Source organism: Tachyglossus aculeatus, chromosome X1 (assembly GCF_015852505.1).
Source record: "Tachyglossus aculeatus isolate mTacAcu1 chromosome X1, mTacAcu1.pri, whole genome shotgun sequence".
In the NCBI taxonomy this organism is placed as follows: Eukaryota; Metazoa; Chordata; class Mammalia; order Monotremata; family Tachyglossidae; genus Tachyglossus; species Tachyglossus aculeatus.
Window position 1 is genome coordinate 87,405,918 of NC_052101.1, and position 24,583 is coordinate 87,430,500.

General features: G+C 44.6%; 1 protein-coding gene across 1 annotated transcript in view; it reads left to right on the top strand.

Annotated features, from left to right (window-relative positions):
* NECAB2 (N-terminal EF-hand calcium binding protein 2) overlaps nt 1-24,583 on the top strand; it is a 154,388-nt gene that overhangs the window by 122,207 nt on the left and 7,598 nt on the right. The window contains exons 9-11 of the mRNA XM_038740814.1: nt 11,022-11,078; nt 15,862-15,974; nt 20,587-20,664. Of these exons, the coding sequence (XP_038596742.1) occupies nt 11,022-11,078; nt 15,862-15,974; nt 20,587-20,664 (248 nt within the window). The remainder of the gene's footprint in view (nt 1-11,021; nt 11,079-15,861; nt 15,975-20,586; nt 20,665-24,583) is intronic.

The window sequence follows — 24,583 nt, forward strand, 5'->3', positions numbered from 1 at the left end:
CCTGCCTGGACTCTGGGGATTGCCTTGAGGGCACTCAGGATCCAGTAGAGAAAAAGAATTAGGCCTGGGGGAGATGAAAAGACCCAAAGTATAGCCTGTCCATTAGATGGATGTGCTAAGAAGAGTTGAGAAGGGAGATGAGTAATAATAACTATTATATTATTATTATTATTATTATTATTATTATTATGAGGTCGATACAAGTTAATCAGGTTGGAATCAGTCCCTGTCCCACATGGGGCTCACACTCTTAATCCCCATTTTACAGATGAGGTAACTCAGGCACAGAGATGTGAAGTGACTTGCCCAAGGTCACATAGCTGACAAGTGGCGGAGGCAGAATTAGGCCCATGGCCTCTAACTCCCAAGCCCGTGCTCTTGCCACCAGGCCACGCTGCTTCTTGTAGTACAAAGCTCCCAAAACAGAAATCTCATCTGCACTGAGGAATCCCCATGGATCATTATCTTGTCTCTTTTCATTAGGTGTTCTCTTGGTAGATTTGGGGTAATTTTCTATGCCCCCAAAATTCCCAAATTCCCAAAATGGGAATTTTCTACTAGAAAATGCCTGTCTAAAATTATACCTATCCCACCCAACATGATCACTGGAAGTGCCAAACAATTGTATTTGTCAGTCAGTCGACCATATTTTTTGAGTGCTTACTGTGTTCAGAGCCTGTGTTCAGAGCACTGTACTAAGCACTTGGGAGACTACAGACACATTCCCTGCCCACAACAAGCTGAGTGCTTACTGTGTGCAGGGCACTGTATTAAGTGCTTGGGAGAGTATAACACAACAATATGAGAGACACATTCCCTGCCCACAACGAGCTTACAGTCTAGAGGGCCAGAACTCATTTCTACAGAGGGGGAAAAAAATCCCACCTATAGAATTAAACTTAGGTCTTGTTAGATATCCCTAGAGGACTGCCAGTTCTCTACAGTTGTGGATCCCTGGGTCCCTCGGCATGCAGGTACTGAATTCCAAACAGACACGTTACCACTGACCTAACATCCCCAACCTGGGCTATTAATGTCAGGGACTAAATTAGGGATCTTCCAAAAGCATCATTCCTTCTTTCTCATCACCTTTCCTTTGGGGTGAGGAGCATAGGGAAGCCCTGCAGGGGGTCTAGGATCTCTGGGACTTAAAACTGTTAGCTTAATTTGATTTGCTCAGCATAAGTCCCGTGGCAGAATGGAAGCCCACAATTTCTCCCTGTTTCCTCAAGCCCATCAATAAGCAGAAGAGAGCCAGAGACCACCTTCTCACACACACAGACAGAACCATCTGACTCCCCCAGACAGTTTCTTCCTTGCCCCACATCTCTGCTGGATCTCCTGACCAATACTTCCTTCCCTCAAGGTGTAGAGTTTTCATTAAGGAAACCATGTCAGTAAAGGCGAAGGATGCAAGAACTACCGGCTCTATCCCATGGAGGGGGACCTAGCAGCAAAATCAGATTTCTTTCCACTACTCAGTACATCTTATCAGTATCTCTACAGTGAGCAGGCAAGGACAAGGATTTGGAAAGTACAGGTCAGTTGTCGCAAACACCAACTGAAGTAGTGGTTTGATCTTAAAAGTCCCTTGGCTTTCTTAACATAATTCTTCAGATGGCTGTAAGCTCTTTGAGGGCAGGGATCATTTCCACCAAATGTGCGGTACTCTCCCAAGCACTTAGTACAGGGCTCTGTTTAGAGTAAGTGCTCAATAAATACTATTGATTGAATGTTTAATCGAATGGGTGAGTGGGATCCAAGCAAACGTACTGTGGCCTGTTGGAATTTGCAGAAAGGTTACTGCTCTGGCTGCTGGGAGGCCAACAAGTTCTAGTACTAGTTCTTGCCTTAGCCCTTCTTTGTGCCTCAATTTCCCCCTCTGATAACAAAAGGCCACCTCCCTTGAATGCAGGAATGTTGAGGCTGTGTAAGATTGGGCAGAGCTGGGTAAAGAAGAGCTTTGTAGGTGAAGGCAGCTGATTGCTTTCAAGGTTTGGACATACCATCCTTTTCACCAGGGATTTTCTTCAAAAGCACCTCCCTCTAGACAGCTCGTGCCCGGGGGGTGGGGGGGGGAAGAGAGAGAGAGAGAGAGAGAGAGGGAGAGAGAGAGAGAGAGAGAGAGAGAGAGAGAGAGAGAGAGAGTGTTCTGGAGCTGAGAGAAGAGAAGGAAGAGGGAGTGAACAAGCAGGACTGTGCCTGGCCATCTTTTAAACTAGTCACAGAATTCTCTCCCCTCACCTTTGCCCTCCTTTCACGGGCCCTTGGGGTTTCTGCCCAAGGTCAATCAGTCAATCGCATTTATTGAGTGCTTACTGTGTGCAGGGCAGTGTACTAAGCACCTGGGAGAGTACAATATAATAAACACATTCCCTGACCACAGTGAGTTTACCATCTAGAGCAGAAGACAGACATTAATATAAATAAATATATTACATATATGTACTTAAGTGCTGTGGGGCTGGGAGAGGGAATGAATAAAGGGAGCAAGTCAAGGCAATGCAGAAGGGACAGTGCCAGCACTTAGAACAGTGCTTGGTACATAGTAAGCATGTAACAAATACCATCATTATTATTATTAAGGGAGAGGGAGAAGAGGAAAGGAGGACTTAGGGAAGGCCTCTTGGAGGAGGTGTGCCTTGCAGAGAGAAGGAGAAGGTGGTGGGAGTGGGCTCTTAAAAATGGCAATTTGTCCACAACCCCCCTCCTTTCCAGCCACTGCCACAGCCCCCAATTGAATAGCAGTAGCAATAGTGTTGGTCCTCACTGATGGGGGAAAGGTCCATTTTTCTAGCACTTTCCTGTTGCATACACACATGTACCATTCTCATGGCAGCTGGATGTGGAAATGCATTCAGCAGTGTGCACCTATGGCAAGTGCCATCCTTGCCACACCTTTGACACCACTGTCAGGGCAAAAACTCCAAGGCATGAATGCCCATCCAAGTGATGCATGACTCCTGGAGAGCCTTCTAAGTCTTGGCATCAAACCACCTTCCAGAATCTGCCTTACCCTTCCTCCATTTCTCCTTCGGGATCCCAAGAAACAAGGCTTGGTGTATATTTAATGGCTCAAAGCACAAAAAAAGAGGGGGCTGTGGGGAGATGCTCATATATTTTGTTTTTAAGCTGAGTGCTGTGTCTGAGTGCCCAGAAACTACAGTGAGAGGCACCAGAGAGTGAAGAAGAGAGGGGGAGGCATAAGAAAAGAGAAGGAGTGTACCAGCTGGCTGAAAATGTCATCCGCAGTGCAACTCTTCCTGTGGTGGTCCCGCGTAAACCAGAGGGAATTGGAAAGCAAACCGTTCAGCAACGGAGTGCGATGAGTAGATACTTAGACCAGGAGACCAAGTGGAAGGATTTCTAGCTCCATCTACTGTTGGGCCCAGGAGCTAACTGTTCTCGTTGCAGCACTGAGACCATTTGAGCCGAGGTGCAGTTTATCCTTGGACAGAGGCGAAACTGGCATAGAGCAAAACAACGTACGTTGCATCCTTAAAAAGTCTGGAATCTACCTCTCTGCTTCCTTACACTGGGTTCGCTTGGCACCCCTCTATGTTCAGTAAGCTCGTTGTGGGCAGGGAATGTGTCTGTTTATTGTTGTATTGCACTCAAGCGTTTAATACAGTGCTCTGCTCACAATAAGTGGTCAATAAATACGATTGAATGAATGAATGAGTGAATGACCCAATCCCACTCCCACTTATCTTTTTCTGAACCAGAGTCTTGACCTCTTACAGCTCAGATTTCCTGTGGCAGTGTTATCCAGCATAACTGCCTATGTTGCCAACTTGTACTTCCCAAGCGCTTAGTACAGTGCTCTGCACACAGTAAGTGCTCAATAAATACGGTTGAATGAATGAATGCCTAGGGCACTGCCAACAGAGGAGGGGAAATTGCTCGAAGGAAGGTCTCTGGCAGGGTAGGCTTCTGGACTGCCCATTGTGCCTGAACTTGCATTTTCTTCCTGTGTGACAATGCTCCTTAGGCAAAGAAGCTGGCAGGAGGGAAAAAATAGAATTAGCTCAAGGGTCCTAATTTGATTCTGTTCCTTTTTTCACTGGTCCTGCTGTTTCCTCAGAGATGCAACAGCTTTCCAATCCTGCTCCCTAATTGCTCTCATGTTCCTTGCAGTCACCCAACCTTCTATCCTAACTCAAGAATCCTTGATGGGGGGAAATCTCATTCCTTGAATTAAGATGCTTGGCTTTGGGAAAGGAAGGTCACAGTAGTTACAGATTTCTTGTATCAGAGTCACCTTCACCAGTCTAAATTCATGAGTACTCCCAGGGTGGCAAGTGCCACTATGAGAAAAGGTGGGGGAGAAGGAGGGATGGAGAAAGGGAGAGAGAGAGATACACTTCCAGCCATCAAGGAAATTATGAACTAAACAGGAATATAACCACAGTAATTCCCCAGGCCAGCTTTCCTCTCTCTTCCCTTCCCCTCCCCTAGGATACTTTTGGGTTGTTTCCTTCTTCATTTAGTTCATAATCTTGAGCTTTCATAAATAGCTCTTTTATTATTGGGAAAAAAATAGATGTTAATAAAAGTTAAATTGCAGTATAATTCCTTCCCCTGAAGTTGAATTATTCAGCCCCATGAATGATTGGAAGTTTATCATTGTTAGTAATTAATTAAAATGGTAAGAGGGATTGGGAAGAATCCAGTGAGTGGGTTATGTTGTAATACTTCATTTTCCCTTGCCGTTGGCTGGTGCCCTGGGGGAAAAGCTCCTCGGGGCAGAGCCAGTCAGGGACTATGAAATGTTCAGAGAGAATGGCTGCTTTTGTCCAAAAGAGGAGCATGCTTGTTCCCTGTTGAGAGGCTTTGGGTTTAGACTGCTGAGGAGTTAAGTACAATCAGCTGATGCTAACCTATTTACATCATTAGGAGCCACTTATGATGGGGGCCCAACCTGCCCAGTAGGGCAGGGATAAGGGTGATAGAGTAACAGGGATGAATTGCGGGTCAGTTCAGAGGGGGTTTAAAGGATCAGGAGAGAGAGCTAAGATGGCTGACCAAGAGCATGGAAAGTAAGAACTGAGTAGAATTCCTGAGGCTGTCACAAGGACAGGTGCTGCCCACTGTGCCACATTCAGGAAAACTCTGCAGGAAGTCTCTCCACAGAGGCGGGGAGAGGGGAATTCATCTACTGAGGTTGTCATAACAACTTTGGGTTCCTTGGTAAGTGATGCTCAGTCTGAGTTTATTTTTAGACTATTGGTTGTCAAGACAACCAAATGCAGTTCTGAGAGGATGAAATTGTGATTGGTTTAATGCATTTCATTATTATTTTTACTCGTTTGTTTTCAGCAACTGGGGTTTGTCTTTGTTCTGTGCAGGGTCAATGGGAAATGAAGTGTGGGTGAGGTAAAGGGAGCAAAGCCTGGTTAGCGCAGCAGGAGACAGGCCTCTGGCCAGATCAGACACTGCATTAGGCTCCTACCTTCCCTTCCCCGGACTCCAGACTCTGCTTGGGCCCCAGACTTTCCTAGGGAAATCCCCAAGTTCCAGGGCTACAGAACACCACTGGCACTGTTGGGAGGTTAGTGTTGTGCTTCTTCTAAGTTGCCTATCAAGTCAACACTTTACCATTTAAGTGGTTGTGGTTGGCAAGAAGACAAACTGCATGGATTGTCATTGAGCCCATCAAAATCATCCAGGTGAAACCTGCCCAGGCTAGGGGCCTTGCACGATTCATTGGGTCTTTTTTCTGGTGGCCTCAACCCCAAGCCCTGGCAATTAAAATAAACATTTTTTATGGTATTTGTTAAATATTTACTATGTGTCAAACACTGTTCCAAGCACTGGAGTAGATACAAGTTAGGTTGGACACGGTCCCTGTTCTGCTTGGGACTCACATTCTGAGTAGGAGGGGGAGAACTGGAGAACTGAGGCAAGAGAAGTTAAATAATAATAGCATTTATTAAGCACTTACTATGTGAAAAGCACTGTTCTAAGCACTGGGGAGGTTACAGGGTGATCAGGTTGTCCCACGTGGGGCTCACAGTCTTAATCCCCATTTTACAGATGAGGTAACTGAGGCACAGAGAAGTTAAGTGAGTTGCCCAAAGTCACACAGCTGATAAGTGGCAGAGCCGGGATTTGAACCCATGACCTCTGACTCCCAAGCTCGTGCTCTTTCCACTGAACCATGCTGCTTCTCTTAAATGATTTTCCCAAGGTCACACAGCAAACAATTGGCAGAGGCGGAATTAGAACCCGGGTCCTCTGACTCCCAGGCCTGTGCTATTTCCACTAGGCCGTGCTGTTTCTCACATCCGTGACTAATCAATCAATCAATCAATGGTATTTAGTGAATGCTTACTGGGTGCAGGACACTGTACTAAGCTAGCTTCATTCTATGACTTTAAAAGGTCCTAAAAGAGGCCAATTCCCGGTCCAAGCATAGGCTATGAGACCAAGAAGAGAGGATGATAATAATTGCGGTATTTTTTTAAGCACTTACTATGTGCTAGACACGGCACTAAGAGGTGGGTGTAGGTAATTGGGTTGGACACAGTCCCTATCCCACACAGGGCTCACAATCATAATTCCCATTCTCCAGATGAGGTAACTGAGGCATAGAGAAGTGAAGTGACTTGCCCAAGGTCAAACAGCAGACAAGTTGCAGGGCTGGGGTTAGAACCCAGGTCCTTCTGACTCTCAGGTCTGTGTTCAATCCACTTGGCCATGCATACACCTGGGAGGAGGGAAGCGAGACTCTTCAAGGTTGTTGATTCCAGAAACTGAAGCTGAGGGTCTCTGAACAGCTGTTTCTGGTGGCTGGAGCCCAGCAGCACTCTCCACTTATTTTTCTTAGCCTGGGTGTGTGCATTTCTTCTGCGATTGACACTTTACTGAGAAGCGGTTGTGTGTTTTCACCCCTCCTACTAACAGACATTCCCTCGACTTCCTTCTGGAATGAATGTCCCATCCATGCCTATGATTCTGTAGTCTAAAACCATCTCTCCCAAATCCTGTTCTAAAATAAAATCAATCAACAGAGCTTATTCCCCCTCTCCCATCGTATTACAACCCTCAAGGCCATCTGTTAGGAATCTCCCAATTTCATTAAAAAGTCTAACCAATAATAAAAATCAGAAAAATCTCAGCGATGGGAAACAAAATTGAAAAGGAAATAGCTTAGGTGAACACACTTTTCCAATTAGTATCTGTAAATCCGCTTGCAAGGAAACAGTTCCAGCAGCAGTCTCATCTGCCTGGGAGCTGTTAAATTATATACCTTGAGGCAACTGTCAGAGTAAGGGATGTGGCTAAGCTCTTTCCATCTCAGTGGTTCTCAGTATTTAGTTCCAGCTCACTGCCTGATCTCTGGGTGTTTGACAGAATCAAGGCCTCAACCAGAAAGCTTTAGAGATCAAAATCAGAGCACAGTGAGATTACCTTTGCCAGTCTGCTGACAGTGACCTATGGAATTCTTTCACGGAAAGCAGTTTCAGCATTTGATGAGTGTCCTTCTTGGGTGTAATGGGACTTTCTTAGCATCTGGCGATGTGGTTTTCTGCACATATATCATCTCTCCATGACCACTTCTACCTGGGGCTGGAATAAGCTCTCCTTTCCATAAAGCCATGATGGACGACTATTTGTGATGCCCAAATTCAATCGAAATGTAAAATTGGAAGCCTAGCATCTGTTCCTTGATGCTGGAATGCCCTAATTTAGTGACCGAACATGCAGTGGGTAATCTATCTCACCTAGCATCTGAGAATGGCTCAGGGAGTTGTTAGGCAGGACTACAGGAAAAGTCCAAGAAAGTAGTGTAAAGGAATGGCAAAGACTATGGCCTAGCATCTCTGGCCAAGGAACCTGTCCCAGGGTTTATGTAGTAGGAACTTGGGGCACAAGAAACAGTATTCCCAAGAACTTCCTATGTTTCCCGGTCCAGTCCAAAGAGATGCCCCAAAGACCTCTTGAAGTTTAGAGCGAATTGCTTATAATAAACAGCTGGGCTTTGAGGCAACTTAGATGTAATATTTTGTGTGTAGCTTGGCTCTGTGATAGAGAATGAGGGAAAAACTCTCAGGTCAAAATAAATAAGGAGGCTTGGCCAATTCCTCTGGAGAGTCTGTTTCTGAAGCTTCTTTCTCTGCCCTGGGGTGGTAGTATTTATTTAGAGCCCTCACTTGATGTGGTACACTGTACTAGGCATCTGGGAAGTACAGAGTAAAGAAGTGACACATTCCCTGGCCAAAAGGAGCTTACACTCCAGTGGGATAAACAAACACAAAAATAGAGGAGTCGAAATAAATTGAGCAGACTCCTATACGCAGAAGTGCTAAGCCAAACATTTAGTACAGTATGCTGCACACTGATCGAAGGTGTAAATAGTTTCATAGGTGCTGGAGTTGGCTGAAGGGGTAATATAGTTCAGGGTGCTGAGAAATTAATTGGAAAGCTTGTGGAGGGGTTGGGGTTTTAGGAGGGATTTGAATGCGAGGAGAGCAGTGATCTGACTGATGTGGGGAGGGGAGGAAGTTCCAAGCAAGGGGAACAGGGATTTCCCCTATCTGTAATTTGTTTCTATGTTTGTCTCCCCCTCCAGACTGTAAGCTCCTTGTGGGCAGAGACCATGTCTACCAACTCTATTTTATTATACTCTCCCAAGTACTTAATACAGTGCTCTGCACACAGTAAGAGCTTAATAAATACCACTGATTGGTCCATGCAGCAGCAGGTAGTGTAGACTGGATGGGGGAAGAGCCCAAGAGACCAACAAGGAAGGATAATCTAGCCAAGGCATTGCCACAGTTTGTACCATAGCAGAAGCAGTTTGGGTGAAGAGGAAGGGGTAGACCTGGGAAATATTGTACAGTAAAAATCAGCAGGATTTGGCAGTAGGCTGAATTTCAGAGTTGACTGACAGTAAAGGATGATGGCAAGGTTGCAGGATTCTGGGATAGGGAGGATTGTGGTGATGTTGTTGACTGAGATGGGAAAAGTTAGAGGGAGGAATGAGTTTAGGGGAAAATATGAGGAGTTTTGTTTTAGACGTGTTGAGTATGATATGAAGTGCCGGCGGGACATCCAAGTGGAGATGTCCTGGAGGCTAAAGGAGAGGTGGGATTGTTCCTGTTCCTTCCCCAAAAGAAGGATGCTATCTCCCCATCTTCTACTGCCTCCTCTGAGCCAATGGGGCTGAGAGGTGAATAAGAGGAGAGTCATCTGCCTATTTGTCTAGAGTCCCCCCTCTCCGCCTCACCCACCAAAACTTGAGACTGATCAAGATTGGCACGGAACCCTCATAAAAATCTGCTTTTCCCTCAAAGCCACTCGTGAATAATTTGTAATCTGCCTGGGTATGGTGTTATCAGAAATGCCATATTCACTTCCCACATTCTCCTGCTGTCCCCTAATATAACCTCCTTTAGCTTTTGCTGTGAGGAAATTTTGGGAGAAAAATAAATTGTATTTTTTGAGCACGTATTGTATGCAATGCACTGTACTAAGTGATTTGAAAAGTGCAATAAAGTAAGGAGACATGATCCCTGCCCTCAAGGAACTAACAATCTAGCAGAGAGAAAGATGCTAGAATAAATTACAGATAGGGGAAGCAGCAGAGTATAAGAATATGTACAGAAGGGCTGTGGGGGAAGGGGAGTAATGAGTACCCAAGTGCTTAGGAGGCAGGTATGGATTCGAGTACATGGGTGACAGTAGGGAAGGATAAGGAAATAAAGCGAGTTCTGGGCCACAGTAAGAGGCATTTCGGGATCAGTTTTAAAATTTATTTTTTATGGTATTTGTTAAGTGCTTACTCTATGTCAAGCACTCTTCTAAGTGTTGGGGTAGATACAAATTAATGAGGCTGGGTAAAGTCCCTGTCCCACATGGGGCTCAGAGTCTAAGTAGGAAGGAGAACAGGTATTGAATCCCCATTTTACAGTTTAGGCAACTGAGGCACTGAGACTTATCCAAGGTCGCGCAACAGGCAAATGGCAGAGCTAGGATTAGAACCCAGATCCCAGGTCCTCTGGCTCCCAGGCCCATGCTCTTTCCACTAGACCTCGTTGTTTCCCTCTCCCTTTTCCTCTCTCCAAGAGCCTCATGAGACCAGGTAAGAAGCCCTATGGATGGGATCCAGCTGCCAGCAGGGATTGTAAACACCCCATGGTGTGAGACTCACAGGAGTGTCTAGGAATGATTCATGTGTTTAATCCAGGACTGCAGTGGGCTGCCAGACTACCTCTTTAGGCAGTAAGGAAAAGAGGCAGAGAGATGAAAAGTAACAGTGAACTGGGACAGTATGGAGTCCTGAGTTCTAATTCCTGCCCCACCTGTTCCCTTACTATGACATCTTGAGCAAATTACTGAATTACTGCAAGTACTGAACCCCTGCCAATGAAAAGTACTGAAAGTTCTCCACTCAGAGAAGTAAAAAGCAAACATGCTTTTGTAACTGTATAAAATCATACTACACCTGGAATGGTTGACTACTGTGTAGTACTGGTTGTTAGCTAGTCCGTCCCTAAACATGAAGATAGATTTTAGGTTGGCCAACCATCCCCAATCTTTCCGAGTATCTTGTTGCTACTTTCAGAGAGAGAATACTGGGTTAGATGGACCATTTCTTATGTGCTTTTGCCAAACACTCTGGGAGGCACTTAGAAATAGTTTGAGAAAGGAATTTGGATTCTGCATGCGTTTACTGATGGATGAGGCTGTCTTTTAGAACACCTTCTGCTGATCGATGGGGTCTACTCCCCATTCCCAACTCTGGGTAGGTCATCATCAATCATATTTATTGAGTGCTTACTGTGTGCAGAGCACTGTACTGGGTAGGTCACCAAAGGAGCACTGCTATCAGCCCCGTGGACTGGTAGCAAAGGCAAAATGCTTCGAATCCATATACAGCCCAGAAAGCAGTTCACATGGAGATAGTTATTGGAACTGAATCTCCTCCCCCAGGCCCCTAACATATACACCCAGATCAGGAGTTTGATCAGTCTCCAAGGCACAAATCCCCCATAATTCTATTTTGTTGCTTTCAGACACTCTGGTTTGACCTGCAGCAACGCCTGTCGGACAGCGATAGTACAGCCTGCGCAGTGAGTATATAATAATAATAATAGTACTTGTTAAGTGCTTAACAAGCACTGTTCTAAGCATTGGGGTAGATACAAATTAATCAAGTTGGACACAGTCCCTGTCCCACATGGGACTCACGCTCTTAATCCCCATTTTACAGATGAGGTAACTGAGGCCCAGAGAAGTTAAGTGACTTGCCCAAGGTCACACAGCAGACATGTGGAGGAGCTGGGATTAAAATCCAGGTACTTCTGACTCCCAGGCCCGTGCTCTCTCCGCTACACCACGCTGCTGGAGGCATCTGATGAAGCGAAAAGGGAAAAGAACCCTGAAGTCTTACCCGAGGCAGGTCCTGCTCACACGTGTTCTAGAGAGGAAGGGTCCAGACCTAACTGTCAGTCTGGAAACTTCAGGGAAATTCTTAGTGGGTCAGGTTCTACTCAAACCCAAAGGTTTAGCTGCACCAGCCCTAAGAGCACATGGAATGCTGAACTGATTGCTTTTCAGCTCATCACTTCAGTCTTCCTGAGGTAACACCAGTCTGTTCATATGTCCATCCAACTGGCTCCTCTCCCACAGATCAGAAGAGCACAAAGTGTTCAAGTTGGGGTTGCTTAGTGTAAACTAAAATAACCACTGACCAACCAAGTTTCCCTCCCTAATTTTGTCTCTGAAAATACTCCAAACTAGAAAATATAGGAGAAATATGATTGGTTAGATGAGGTCCTCTAGGTATTCACACAATTAAATAAGAGTCTGATCTACTACTGAGCCTGCAGACCTTCCAGATCAGCAGCTAATCAGCCCCCTCAGAATCTGCAAAGGAAATCATGAATGGACTCTCTGCCTCAAACTTGGCTGATTGTAATTGGAGTAATTCTCAGTGTCCTAGCTGGAAATGAGGCCAGTTGATGCATATTACTGAGCTCTCAACCAAAAGTTCACTCCTCTTCAGAATGCCCGCACCCTTCACTCCATTCATGTATTCATGTGCACCCCTCCATTTTGCAGGTGTGTGGCAAAGTGCCCGAGGTGCCACCCGGGGGCTTCTTGACATATCACATTGACTGACAGTAAATGTCAGAGGAGCAGTACAAGCAATATTGGCCTCAAGAGCACAAATGGAGGGTCACCTGTTCTCACTGCCACTGAAAGAAGCTCTGGGCCAGAAAGACTGCTCTTTGGCTTGCTTCTTCCTCTGACACCAGTTGGCCTGCTTCTACCTTAGACACCAATTTCTCCTTTTTCTGGGTATAGAGGATTGCTGCTTTGTCCTAGCTCTGTTGTAGGAGAGGCAGAGGGCACGGTTATTTGTCTTTAGACCTGCAGTCTGGAGAGTAGACATGGCAAGTCATTCCAGAACCAGGATCCTTCAGCGATGTCACCTTCAGAGAAGGTCCTGGGGGGTTGTCAGCTTAGGTCAGTCTCTTCATCATCATCATCATCATTAATGGTATTTATTAAGTGCTTACTATGTACAGAGCACTGTACTAGTGTTTGGGAGAATATAATGCAACAGAGTTAGCAGATATGTTCCCTGCCCACAATGAGCTTACAGTCTATAGGGAGAGACAGACATTAATATAAATAAATAAATTATAATATATAATTTAAAGTTGTGGACATAAGTCTCTTGCCCTCAGGGCTACAAGGTCTCCTCATTCTCCAATCAAAGACCTGCATGGCTACTGTATTTTGCACATGTACCCACTGATGGGTACAGATGTACCCATCTGTACCTGACCCATGTCCACGAAGAGGGTCCACTCATTCCACCCTACCCAATCTGCATTGTTTTGATAGATTCCACAGAAGTGGTGCTAATATGTTCTACTTTGAGTGTCTCCACATTTTAAAATTTGTATCCTACAAATGAACTCTCCCTTTTGTTTCTTTGTGGTTTTCGTCTATTGAAGAAGATTTAGTTTAATGACTGCGATTTACAGAATAATTGCTGTCCACACACACGCACACACACACTTTACACGCAACCAACGCTAATTACCTGACCTGCAACATTTCTGTGGGTGCCTATGGGTAAAGGCAGGAAAATTGCCGATATGCAACCTTTCAATCTCCTTCACTTCAGGAATATTGTGAGTTGATGTCTTAGACTTTTAAGTCCAGATGAAAGGACAGTAAGAGGCTATCCTTTCCCTCTGCTTTCTAGTCACATACTGAAATCTGGTGGTAAGGTTAGTCTCCATGTACCCAACCTCCCCCATCCATCAATCAATGATATTTATTGAGTGCTTACTGTACTAAGTGCTTGGAAGAGTACAATACAACAGAGATGATAGACATGATACTTGCCTACAAGGAAGCTTACAGTCCATCCCAAACTGAAGTGCTCATCCTAGAGCACAACAAGGATCTCTCTTTTCTTGTAAAAAATACGGGAGGGTATGTTGATTGGGCATCACGTTTTACAACCATACTCACACATATGGATAGGACCTAACCGTTCGGTGTGTGTATACACACACACACACACACACACACACACACACACACACACACACTGTCACTCAACCCACACACCACCCGCCACCCGCCCCTGCCTTGAAGTCCCAGCACAAATTCCACCCTCTCCCTTTATGCAAATATCTTATCTCTGGGTCTTAATGCATTATGCAGCTTTCAGCATTATATATAATTATACTCTGATATGTTTCTCAAAGCTATATATATATCAGAGAGGCCAAAGGAAAGGATATATATATAAATAGTATATGTATAAATAGTCTTCCTTTCTGCCCACAAACTCCTCCTGTCAATTCCAAAGGATTATTTATCCCAGCCTCAGAGGTGAATGCAAGCCACAAAATCAATCTGTTCTTGAGAACATAACTGGCTATAATTCTGGACTCTGGACTGTAAACCTCTTCAGGAGTTAATTGGGGTTGGAGGAGGATGAGGAGATTGAGAGGAGTCAAGAGACTTCTAAAATCATACCTGATTTCATGATCCGAGAAATCAATAGGTACTACCTTGCCCATGCTTATCCACAGAGATTTCCTTAGAGGGTTCTTAGCCTCTTTCAAGTTATCAGGTGGCTATGATATTTTTCTTCCCTGAAATAAAAATAAAAACACCTGCAGGAAACCGTCCTTAATAAAGTCTGTACGTTGAGTGAAAAGACTTCACTTTTCACCTATTGGCAAATATCTTCAATCAGAAGTCTGAGGTTCAGAAATTAAAAATGGATGTTTTCTCCTCTGAAAAGGCTCTGCTTGGCTCAATTTGGGATACATCTTATTCTATAACACCTAATCCAAACCATACTAACAGCATAGGCTGAGGGTCAATTTAGCAAAACACGTTTTTGGGACTACAAAAAGGTTTGGAGGACAAAGGAGCCCACAAATCTTTTAGGCAAATCGGCACCATTTAGCTAAGCAATGTCATTTTCAAAAGTAGGTGTGTCTGCATGCCTGCATGTTCTTTAAGTAAAACTTCTCTGGGGAAGTTTGACACGTCTTTACAGTTATTTTTCCACCTATATATAAAGTTGAAGAGAGCCAGCCACTTCTTTTGGCTACACCATAAGGAAGCCTAATATTTGGCAAAAATTCTCAGGAAAGACTTTCTCTGAAGTGGAGAAAAAGGATGAGCTTCAATTTTCAAACTAGAGCATTTAGATTTCTCATGTGCTACCGCTTTGTTCTAAGCTTCGCAGCTTCCATTTCCACTGGAGAGCAAGGCCTAATTAAAAGTGCAATCAAAAAATGCTCAGAGCTGATTATGGAGCTAGCCTGGGTTGGGTGGCCAAAGTGGCACTTCAAAGAATGAGAAGGCCTCTGTCAGCTCTTCAGTTGATACTTCATTGCTCTTGGTAATTTCCCAGCCATAATATCTGCCTGTCCATCACTTATCTAACCGTCTTGCTTTTTCTTTTAAATAATTCACCCATAGTCTATTACTTTTGGGATGGAAGCATAAAAGTTTGAGGCTTTTCCTATCTTGCCCATGAAAATAGAGGGTCTGCCTAGACACAACCAAAAGGAAGGGCAGGCACAGTAAGTCATTTTAGTAGTATTGGGTTTCTCTTCTACACTTTGGGTAGCAGCTGGCTAAGTTGTGACTTCTGATCTCAGACCTTGAGCCCTGCCCACCTTCCCCTAGCTCCCATCCACTCCTTTGGAACAGCAGTTGGCTGGCAGAGAGCCCTGCAGGTGACAGCAGATTTTTCAGCCAAGTCCTTGAAGTACAGAGAACAACTGCGTATTCATCAGGACTGGTTCAACTAGATGACAGTCCTGGGTATTTGAAAAAGTAATTGAACCAGAGTGTTCCCAGCCTGCCCTACTTTCTCCTCAGTTTCTCGGGGGCCTAGTAGGTGGGAGTTCTTTGAGAGATGCTTGTGTTAAAGTCAAGGTCACTAACTCTTTCTCATATTTAAATTAAAAAAATCAAGTGGAAGTATCTGAGGGGAACCTTTAGCAGCAGGCACTGATTTTGGGTGGAAAGTTGGTGTTCTGCTATTCTTGCTGCCCTCTCCTTGGTCAAAGTGAACAGATGCCTATGGTGAACAGGAACCTAGACTCACCATCCTCCAGGACTCGCACTGATCTGAGAATCTTAGCACAGTGGAAATGGCCCAGCCCAAGTAGAGCATTTTCTTCCAGCTGCAAAGAGAGGTCAAAGGTTCTGGCACTCCCAGTAAACCAGGAGCAGCCATTTCTACCTTATCAAACAGAGGAGGATTGAGCACTACTTGCTGAGTCCTTTGGGGATGGGAGTGGAAAACCAGCAACAAAGAGGGATCTGATCAATGCAATGCTTCTCTCCCTGCTATTTCAGTACCTCCTCCTAGTTCGGCAGGAGATGGCCGTTTCCCAGAAACACTTGGGAGAATTCTGCAGCTCCCTGAAACAGTATCTGAAGAGTGTGGCGGGAGAGAGGGACTGCTTCCAGTAAGTACTATTTGGGTTTCTTCAGAGATGGAGGGAGAAGGGGGAAGTTGTGTGGTGCGCTTTTCCCCAGATTGATAGGGCAGGACTTCTGCTGGTATGATGACTCCAATACCCCTTTGGATATTCAGTACCACTTGTGGGATTCAAGGGGGAAAGAAGAGGGAAACGTCACAGAAGGGACAGGGTCTCAGGCCTTAAGAAAGGGATGAAGTATTTTCTGGATAAACCTAGTGTGTATCATCCCCTTTCCCTTGAAACTCCCCTAGTCACATTTCTCAAGAATTAAGCCCTAAAGATATGTTAAGCAGGAAAATGCCCACATGGGGTACCCATTATGCCCATCAAATGTTCATCAGCCTCTTCTACATTTAGAATGTTAACCATTTTTTAGAATGTTACCCCCTCACACCACCACCCCACAACCCGCACACACACACACACACACACACACACACACACCCAACTCTTCTCCCTCTCAGGTGAAATGTGTCCCCCTGTGACAAAAACACATAATTGCTTGTAAACACAGATTTCCATGAAAACCAAACAAAAATAGAGGTTATTCCACTTCCTTTTGACCCCTGCTTCAGATGTGAAGCTGCAGACAAATACTTTTTGACTCAGGTATAACAAGACACCAACTTGGAACATTGCCTGAGGTGTCCCAGAGCCCCAGTGCTGTCAGCTTCGTGCCACAGTTTCCCACCTAAGAAGATTCATTTTTATCTATTTGTACCCACCACTTCCAGCTGGGACCTTTGGGGGGTGATTTAGGATGTTGAGCCTAACGTGCTAAAACTGCCAAGTTTGATTCAAATATTGTGTCCTGCCCGTCCTTCCCCAAACTATAGCAAGAAGCCCCTTTGCCAGAGTGGAAAGGAGACATGTTTGGGTGTCTTGGACCATCCTACCACCAGCCCAATATCAAAGGTCCCCTGCTTCCATGCCCACTCTCATATTGAGTGACCCCAGGGAACAAGCTAAAGCCTCAGCGTTGAATGCTGGAAAACAAGTTCAATCATCAAGGGAGCCCTGTGGCCAGGAGGGAGTTTAGGGCTCTGGTGGCCCCACTGGTATAAAGGTCTTATTCCCTGTTTGGACGATTTGCTCCTTCTTGGTGTTGGCTTGTACAAGGTTTTCGTTGTTAATTTGAGTTTCTTTGAATCCACAGTGTTGAATTTTGTTCAAGTTTTTTGTCTTTGCTGTCAACCTCCTTGAGAACAGAACCTGGGTCTTCTACCTTTAATACATCTTACCCAGCTCCTAGTATATCAAGTGGACAAGTATCCTGATTTTGGTGGTGCAGTCATGGCATTCCACCTCCCAACAGGCCCAAGTTGGGATCCATTAAGGACCCTGCTTTAGGTTGGGGTAGGGGAAAAAATCTCCTCTGTAGTGGCAGGAGGAACGGCCACCATTGTTGCGTAGGCCAAAGTAGGCTTTCTAATAGTAATAATAATAATGGTACTTGTTAAGCACTTATTGTGTGTCAAGCACTGATCTAAGCGCTGGGGTAGATACAAGCTAATCAGGATGGATACAGTCCTGATCCCACAAGGGGCTCACACTTTTAATCCCCATTTTATAGATGAGGTAACTGAGTCCCAGAGAGGTGAAGTGACTTGTCCAAGATCACATAGCAGGCAAGTGGCAGAGCAGGAATTAGAACCCACATCCTTCTGACTCTCGGGCCTGTGCTCTATCCACTAAGCCATGCTGCTTTTTCTGAGCCAGGGATGTCCCAGATTTTCTGGTACAGTCAGGAACTCCCATCCTTAGCCCAGGAGGAGAGATTTAGACTACCTGGGAGGCCCCAGCTACCTTCATTCTGTGTCATGGCTGCCCAGAGCTGCCTGACTAGGTCCTCTGACAAAAGACGGCTGAGCCTCTGAAAGAGACACCACAACTTCCTGCAGATCTGCAAACAGTACTCTTCTCTTTGCTGGTGTCTAACAACTCAGTGTGCTCTGGAGTTTGCCTGTTTTATATCTGTCTGCAGGAGGAATTTTGTGAGTTAGGAAAGAGCTAAAATTTGCACTTGTTTCCTTTCACTTGTTCTACATGCTATGTTTTGCTTACACTCTAAGTCTTTAATAATAAAAATAATAATAATAATAATAATGTTGGCATTTATTAAGTGCTTACTATGTGCAAAGCACTGTAAGTGCTGGGGAGGTTACAAGGTTAGCAATGGGAGGGTGATGGCCCAGTAAATGGAATCCACTAAGGACAGAGACTAGGATAACCAGTACTTCCTAAAGTTCATTCATTTATCATTCAATCGTATTTATTGAGCTCTTACTGTGTTCACAGCACTGAACTAAGCACTTGGGAAAGTACAATACAGCAATAAAAAGTGACAATCCCTGCCCACGACGAGCTCATAGTCTAGAGGGGGCAGAGATAGGCATCAGTGCAAATAAACACACGTCAATATAAATAAAATTACAGATATATACCTAAGTACTGTGGGCTGGAAAGAGGGGGCAAGAGCAAAGGGAGCAGGTCAGGGTGACACAACAGGGCGTGGAAGATGAGGAAAAGTGGGACTTAGTTTGGGAAGGCCTCTTGGAGGAGATGTGCCTTCAGTAAGGCTTTGAAGGCGGGGAGAGTAATTGACTGGAGGATTTGAGAAGGGAGGGCATTCCAGGCCAGAAGTAGGACATGGGCCAGGGGCTGGCAGCGAGACAGGTGAGATCGAGAAGTTAGAAGTTAGAAGGTTAGCACCAGAGGAGCAAAGTGTGCAGGCTGGGTTGAAAAAGGAGAGAAGTGAGGTGAAGTAGGAGGGGGTGAGGTGATGGAGTGTTTTAAAGCCAATGGCGAGAAGCTTTTGTTTGATACAGAGGTGGATAGGCAACCACTGGAGATTTTTCAGGAGGGGGGTGACATATCCTGAATGTTTCTGTAGAAAGTTGATCCGGACAGCAGAATGAAGTATGGACTGAATTGGGGAGAGGCAGGAGGTTGGGAGGTCAGCAAGGAGGCTGATGCAGTAATATAGGCAGAATAGAATGAATGATTGTATTAATATGGTAGTAATTTGGATGGAGAGGAAAGGACAAATCTTGGTGATATTGTGAAGGTGAGACCAACAGGATTTGGTGATGGATTGGATAAGTGGGTTGAATGAGAGAGTGTAGTCAAGGATGACACCAAGGTTACGGGCGTTTGTAGATGAAAAGGATGGTTGTGCCATCTACAGTGATAGGAAAGTTCGGGAGAGGACTTTCCAAATTGTAGGGGGTCCAGGAGAGAATTGGAGGAAAGGGAAAATAAGAAACTCTATCTTGGACATGTTGAGTTTGAGGTGGTGGGAGGACATCCAAGTAGAGGTGTCTTGAAGGCAGGAGGAGATGCAAGCCTGGAGAGAGGGAGAGAAATCAAAGGAGGAGATGTAGATTTGGGTATCATCTGCATAGAGATGGTAGTTGAAGCCATGGGAGTGAATGAGTTCTCCAAGGGAATGAGTGTAGATGGGGAATAGAAGGGGATGGAGAACTGAACCTTGAGGAACCCCCACAGTTAGGGGGTGGGAGGCAAAAGAGAAGCCTGCAAAGGACTCTGAGAATGAATGGCCAGAAAGATTAGAGGAGAACCAGGAGAGGACAAAGTCAGTGAAGCCAAGGTTGGATAATGTTTCCAGGTAAAGGGAATGGCCCACAGTGTCAAAGGCGGCTGAGAGGTCAAGGAGGATTAGGTTGGAGTAGAAGCCATTGGATTTGGCAAGAAGGAGATCATTGGTGACCTTTGAGAGGATGGTTTCAGTGGAGTGAAGTGGGGGGCAGAAGCCAAATTGTAGGGGGTCCAGGAGAGAATTGGAGGAGAGGAATTTGAGACAGTGGGTGCAGACATCTCACTCAAGGACTTTGGAGAGGAATGGTAAGAGGGAGATGGGGCAATAACTGGATGAAGCTGTGGGGTCAGAGGCTCAAGGGGCCTAGTCAAGCCACCTGCAAAGGCCAATAATAATCATAATAATTGTGGTATTTGTCACGCACTGTTCTAAGTGCTAGGGAAGATACAGAATGATCAGGTCAGACACAGTCCCTGTACCACACCAGGACTCACAATATGAGTAGGGGAGAGAGCAGGTATTGAATCCCCATTTTACAGATGAGGTAACTGAGGCCCAGAAAAGTTAAGTGACTTACCCAAGGTCACACAACAGGTACATGGCGAAGCTGGGATTAGAACCCAGGTCCTCTGACTCCCAAATTTATGTTCTTTCCACTAGGCCAAAGTGCTCCTCAGCTACAACAATGCCCCTTTTCTACCTGAACCCTCAATCTCCGCTGGCAGCATTTCCCCAGTTTCATTCATTCATTCAATCAATCATATTTATTGAACACTTACTGTGTTCAGAGCGCTGTACTAAGCGCTTGGAAAATACAATTCAGTAACAGAGACATTTCCTGTCTTAAGCTTTGTCAAGTCACCATAACATCTCCCTGCCCTTATTACTCTATATGTTGTTGTGACCCTCCAGTGCTGAGAAAGATGCAGAGAGTTGTTTGCTGAGAAAGACGTGATGGGTTGTTCACTAAGTGGGATATAATGGAGCTTCGCAATGTCTTTTGAGGTCACAGTGTTTCTAACTTTTGCTTTCTTTCAGTATAACAGCAGTGAGGCTGCCTGATGGACTCACATTCATTGTGTATGAGTTCTGGGAAACAGAAGAGGATTGGAAGAGGTAGGAATGAGACTTGAGATACAGTATTGTCCTTCGTATTTGGAGATTGCATAACTGAAAATGAACCATCCTACCTGGGTGTGTAATTGTGGCTGAAAAGACTAATGTGGGACCAATAATTCCTTCCACACTGTGTACCTCCTGTAATCTTCTTTTTGTTTATGGCCACTGCTGCTGTTTGCTGCACCAGATGCCATTTTTGACTTTATTTCCTTGCACTGCAGTTAGGCCAAATCTTTGTCCAAGGAGATCATTCCGTCCCTTATTGCTGAAGGCCAGACTAATCTGTCTCCTGCTGATACTTCTGAAGAGCCTATTATCAGCTCAAAACAACATGTTGTTTGAAGTTGTGGTTTATTGTATGGGGTGTCTTATATTTTCAAATCCTTTTTTTCAACTCTCAAATGACTGAGGGTGATAGGAGAATACCTTGGTATGGATTACCCAAAACCAGATCCTCAGAACACCTAAATTAGGCAGTACTGTGTAGCATTTATTGAAATTTCCATTTGAGCTACTAATTTAGCTGGAGGCAGCTGTAAAAGTTCAAGTTGAAATTGGTCTGCAGTAGAAATATCACTGACCTGTCCACAGCATGAGCTGGTCTGTTCTTCCAAGTAGTCCTGAAAAAGATCTGAATCATTTGTTCTGTGGAGTGATCTGACTGATGAGAGACTCAGCAAGACCTGAAAATAATTTAAGATGTTCCCTGCCCCTCTCTTTCCTACCCATTGGTGATAAGATCCTAGAGAGATAGCCATGCCATTTTTCCTTTCCCTCTTGTTTATCTTCAAACTGATGAGTCCATTCCTGAATAACCCAATCAGCTTTAGTTATTCACCTATCATTAATTACACTGGGCCATGTCTTTATATATTGATATATATATATACATATATATATGTATATTGGTAAGCACTTATTATTTGTCAAGCACTATTCTAAGTGCTGGGGTGGATACAGGTTAAACAGGTTAGACACAGTCCCTGTCCCACATAGGCCTCACAGTCTAAGGAGAAAGGAGAATAGATATTTAATCCCCATTTTACAGTTGAGCAAACTGAGGCATAGAGAAGTTAAGTGACTTGCCCAGGGTCACCCAACAAGCAGTTGACATAGCCGGGAGTAGAACCCAAATCCTCTGATTGCTAAACCCGTGCTCTTTCTACTAGACCATCCTGCTTCTCAGTGTATATAGAGGAAAGGGTGCGGTCAACTGACTTATTCAAAGTAAGTGAGCTGAAAAGAGAAAAATGCTATTCTCTGGGTAGGTCACAGAGTCCAGACTGCTTCTTTTGCATCAGTAAAGTTTAATCAGAGTCAATCACAGGGAACTTGAATTCCGAAGTCACATCAACTTGTTCTCCCAAGCTTAAACTATGCTGACCTTTCATAAAGTTGTACTGGCTCTTTGGCAGATTCCATTCCTGAAGCCATGCCTCTTGAAATAGATGTGATGGAAATTAGATGTTGCAGTGCTGCTCTTAGTTTTCTGATTGGCCTTTCTCAGACTCATTTGTGGACTCTTTTTCCACCCCTCACTCTCTATGAATGTCCCACAAGGGCTCTGTTATGGGTCCCTAACTTTTTTTCACTCCATACCATAAGGGCCTAACTTTCATTTTGAGGGTGGAAATTTTAGGGGAGATGACTCAGAGGGGACAGGCTTCTTTGAGTTAATAAGGCAGAAAAACACCATTTTAGGTTTCTTCAGACCTGATTGGAAACTCAGGTCTTGTCAGAGACCTGGGATGAGCAAATCTGGAAGCCTAAGGCACAAAGCTGTGGGGGTAATCACCCCCATCACCTCTGTGGAATACGCATCCAGGCTTTACACTCACTCTTGGCAAGCTCAGCCACTCACATCGCTGCAGCTGTCATCTCTATGTCGATGATTCCCAAATCTACCTCACCACTCACAACCTCTCTTTTACTAGACATTGCGTTTCCTCTTGCCTCCAGGTTATCTCCAAACAGATGGCCTGCTGGTCCTGCAAACTGAGCATTTCTTAAACTGAACTCCTCAATTTACTGCCTAAAACCCACTCCTCTTCCTAACTTCCCCATCTCTGACAACACCATCCTCCCTGACCCAGAAACCTGCAAATTTGATGTCATCTTAGATAACTCCACTGTCTTTTAGACCTCACTGCCTGTTGCTAAATCCTTCTGGCTTTCTCGTATTTTTCTAATCCATCCAAGCAGTCACCAGTTCTCAGTCAACTACCAATTTAGATTACTGTAATAATCTCCGATATCTCCCCTCTTCAGTCTTTACTACACTCCCCAGGCTAGATCATTGTCCTAAAATGTCATTCTGCTGACATCTTTCCCTTCCTCAAAAACCTCCTATGGCTACCAATTTCCCTGGGCATCAAGCCAAACCTCCTCTTCATTGGCTTTAAGCCTCTCCAGAAGTTTTTTACTTATCTCTCCTCTTCACCCCCTACCCCCACTCTCTGCTCTATGCTTCTTCCAAGCAAACCTTCTCACTGTACCTTGTTCTCACCTCTCCTGCTTCCAGACCCTTGTCCATATCCTGCTTTCTACCTGGAACTCCCTCCTACTTCAAATCTACCAGACCACTGCTCTCCCTATCGTCAAAGTCCTCCTGAAATCCCTCTGTCTCACTCTAGACTGTAGGCTTGTAGAGGGCAGGGCATGTGTCCACAACATCCCTCCTCTCTTATAAAAGCTCTTATTCACTTATCCATCTTTGCATTATCTTTTTTCTCTTTACTGTAAATAAGCCTGTGCCTGTCTCCCCCATTAGATTGTAAGTCCTGTAAGGGCAGGGATTGTACTTTTTACTTTTGTTGTACTTTCCCAAGTCCTTGGTATAGTGCTCTCCACATGGCAGACACTCAATTGATGGATGGACCAACTTTCCATGTGTTAACTCAGTTTGACATCCAAAAATTTAGAAAGGTCATTTTTTCCACGATGACAAGAGGGCAGAGTGAAGGCCATCTGGTATTTGATTTTTTTTGGTTCGCTGAGCAGAAGAATGAATCTGGATCAACAGCAAGTTTCAAGACCAAAAAACCCCTTTCTTCTCCAGCAATTACTTGGGTGAGAATAATTTGCAAGTTAGTGCATTAAGGTGGCAAAGTGAACACAATCCTGTCCAGGCACCACCTTTACTCTTCCTGGAGGTGACACATTCAGTCAAACAACTTGGTAACCAACAGCTAAAACACCGACTAACATCTCAGTGATAAGGGAGAAGCATGGGACGAGTCACTAGCTGTCTTTCATCTCTAATTACTTTCACTGTAGACCAGAAGTCCCAGTGTTTTTGTGAACAGAGACGTAGATCATGAAATATTGATGAGGTTGGAGTCTGTAACACATAACACCAATGAAGTGGATAAGGGTAAGTGGGAGGAACTGACCAAGAATGAGCTTTATGAGTCTGATTTTCAGGGTTGCCAAGTATGAGAAAGGGTGAAGAGCAAGAGGAAGTGAAACAAATCAAACGCTCACTTGAGCCACGCATCTATTACCGCTAGTCTTCAATTGAGTTGAATAAATTTTAAGCACTTAAATTTTTTCCTCCATTAGCACTTTGTTCTTTAATGTCTTAAGCAGATACAGGTGATGAAGTATTTACAATGAAAGTCATTAGCAAGGAACAAATTTTGTGGCCCATTAAATACCATTGATTGAAGAAATTACCTAATTTGCCCCATGTTTCTTTCATCTTACTGAATTTTGTCATTAGCTATATGCTCCAAGAATCATAATGTGGCTTTAGACCATAGCACGGCACAGGGAATATGATCTTCACAACATATGCCCGGATTATCTTTGTCCAGAAACGCTCTGGGCATATCACTCCCCTCCTCAAAAATCTCCAGTGGCTACCAATCAATCTGCGCATCAGGCAGAAACTCCTCACCCTGGGCTTCAAGGCTCT